Source organism: Octopus bimaculoides, chromosome 7, assembly GCF_001194135.2.
Source record: "Octopus bimaculoides isolate UCB-OBI-ISO-001 chromosome 7, ASM119413v2, whole genome shotgun sequence".
Lineage (NCBI taxonomy): Eukaryota > Metazoa > Mollusca > Cephalopoda > Octopoda > Octopodidae > Octopus > Octopus bimaculoides.
Window position 1 is genome coordinate 25,941,468 of NC_068987.1, and position 1,375 is coordinate 25,942,842.

Here is a 1,375-nt window from a genome sequence, read left to right on the forward strand (position 1 = left end):
ATGGAAAGCGGACGTTAAACGATGATGATGATGATGATGACATATATATAGTTCAAATTTACAGAAAGCAAAAGATGAAGACAGGTGTAAGAACAACAAGCAGGTGTATTAATTTGACACTCGAGAAAAATGGAAAAGTCTTTTACGTTCTGAGCCTACGCTCTTTGACAGAAAAGATTATAGGGTAAAAAAAGAGAGAGAGAAAAAAATGTGTAGGCATTAACAGTTCAACATGGTGAAATTATATATATGTATATAATTCATAAATTATGAAATCTCTATACTTTTTGTAGATTTAACACTTGAATTTGAAGAAGGGGAAATTTATGAAAATTTCAAGGAATTCTATGAAGACGTTTTACCTGAGTTCAAAGCAGTGGCACAAGTTGTTCAGTTCAAAGTATCTTGTAATTATGAACCTCATCTCCGTGGTAATGTTTATGTACAGTTCAAAACGTAAGTTGCTTTCTTCTTCCTTAATACACCAATCACCAATGTTCTTGTTGTGAAAGCCATGACCACCACAGTCTCATTTTCCTTCTTTGTAAATCTTATCTACATCCCCCCACTTCCTGTAGCTAAGTAAGAAATCAATATAATTTTTGATTATTTGAGGTTGTTTAACCTTTGGTTGAAAAGCAGGATGGTTTCCATCTTAAATTTAAGCATTGTGTATCTAGGGCTATACTATTCAATGTAAAATGGTAGTGTGATTTGTTAGATATTTGGCTGTTATTTCTCGCAAATTGAGTAACTATGTAGAGGTTCCTTCATTGATTCATTCCTCATAAGTTATTCAATTAATTGATATCTACTGGAATGTAGATATCTACATTTATAAGACATTTATAAACTGTTTATAAGAATGAAACAGCTCTTCACCTCGAAAGATATATAACACTGTGCCTAAAATTGAGGCTAGTAAACTGTTAGGCTATGCTAGTTGTCCTCTACAGGATAAAAATTTGGACAGTGTACACAGCAATGGGGAAGAAGATAGAAACCTTTGAGATGTGAAGCTTTCATAGATTAGGCAGAATAAGCTGGAAAGACTCGGTAATGACCACTGCAGTCCTAGAAAAGCTGAAAGTCTAAAGACAGCCATTGTTGAGAATAAAGTTCTCAAAGTTACCAAGTAAGATCGTTGCCAGTGCCCCTGGACTGGCTCTTGTGCGGGTGGCACATGAGATGCACCATTTTGAGCATGGCCGTTGCCAGTACCGCCTGACTGGCTTCCGTAGGATTTTTCGAGCGAGATCGTTGCCAGTGCCCCTGGACTGGCTCTTGTGCGGGTGGCACATAAAAGACACCATTTTGAGCGTGGTCGTTGCCAGTACCGCCTGACTGGCTTCCATAGGATTTTCGAGCGAGATCG

General features: G+C 37.5%; 1 protein-coding gene across 1 annotated transcript in view; it reads left to right on the forward strand.

Moving 5' to 3' along the window:
- LOC106873830 (U2 small nuclear ribonucleoprotein auxiliary factor 35 kDa subunit-related protein 2) overlaps nt 1-1,375 on the forward strand; it is a gene marked incomplete at its 3' end in the record, with an annotated part of 35,743 nt that overhangs the window by 22,587 nt on the left and 11,781 nt on the right. Inside the window, exon 8 of the mRNA XM_052969143.1 lies at nt 294-456. Coding sequence (XP_052825103.1) covers nt 294-456 — 163 coding nt within the window. The remainder of the gene's footprint in view (nt 1-293; nt 457-1,375) is intronic.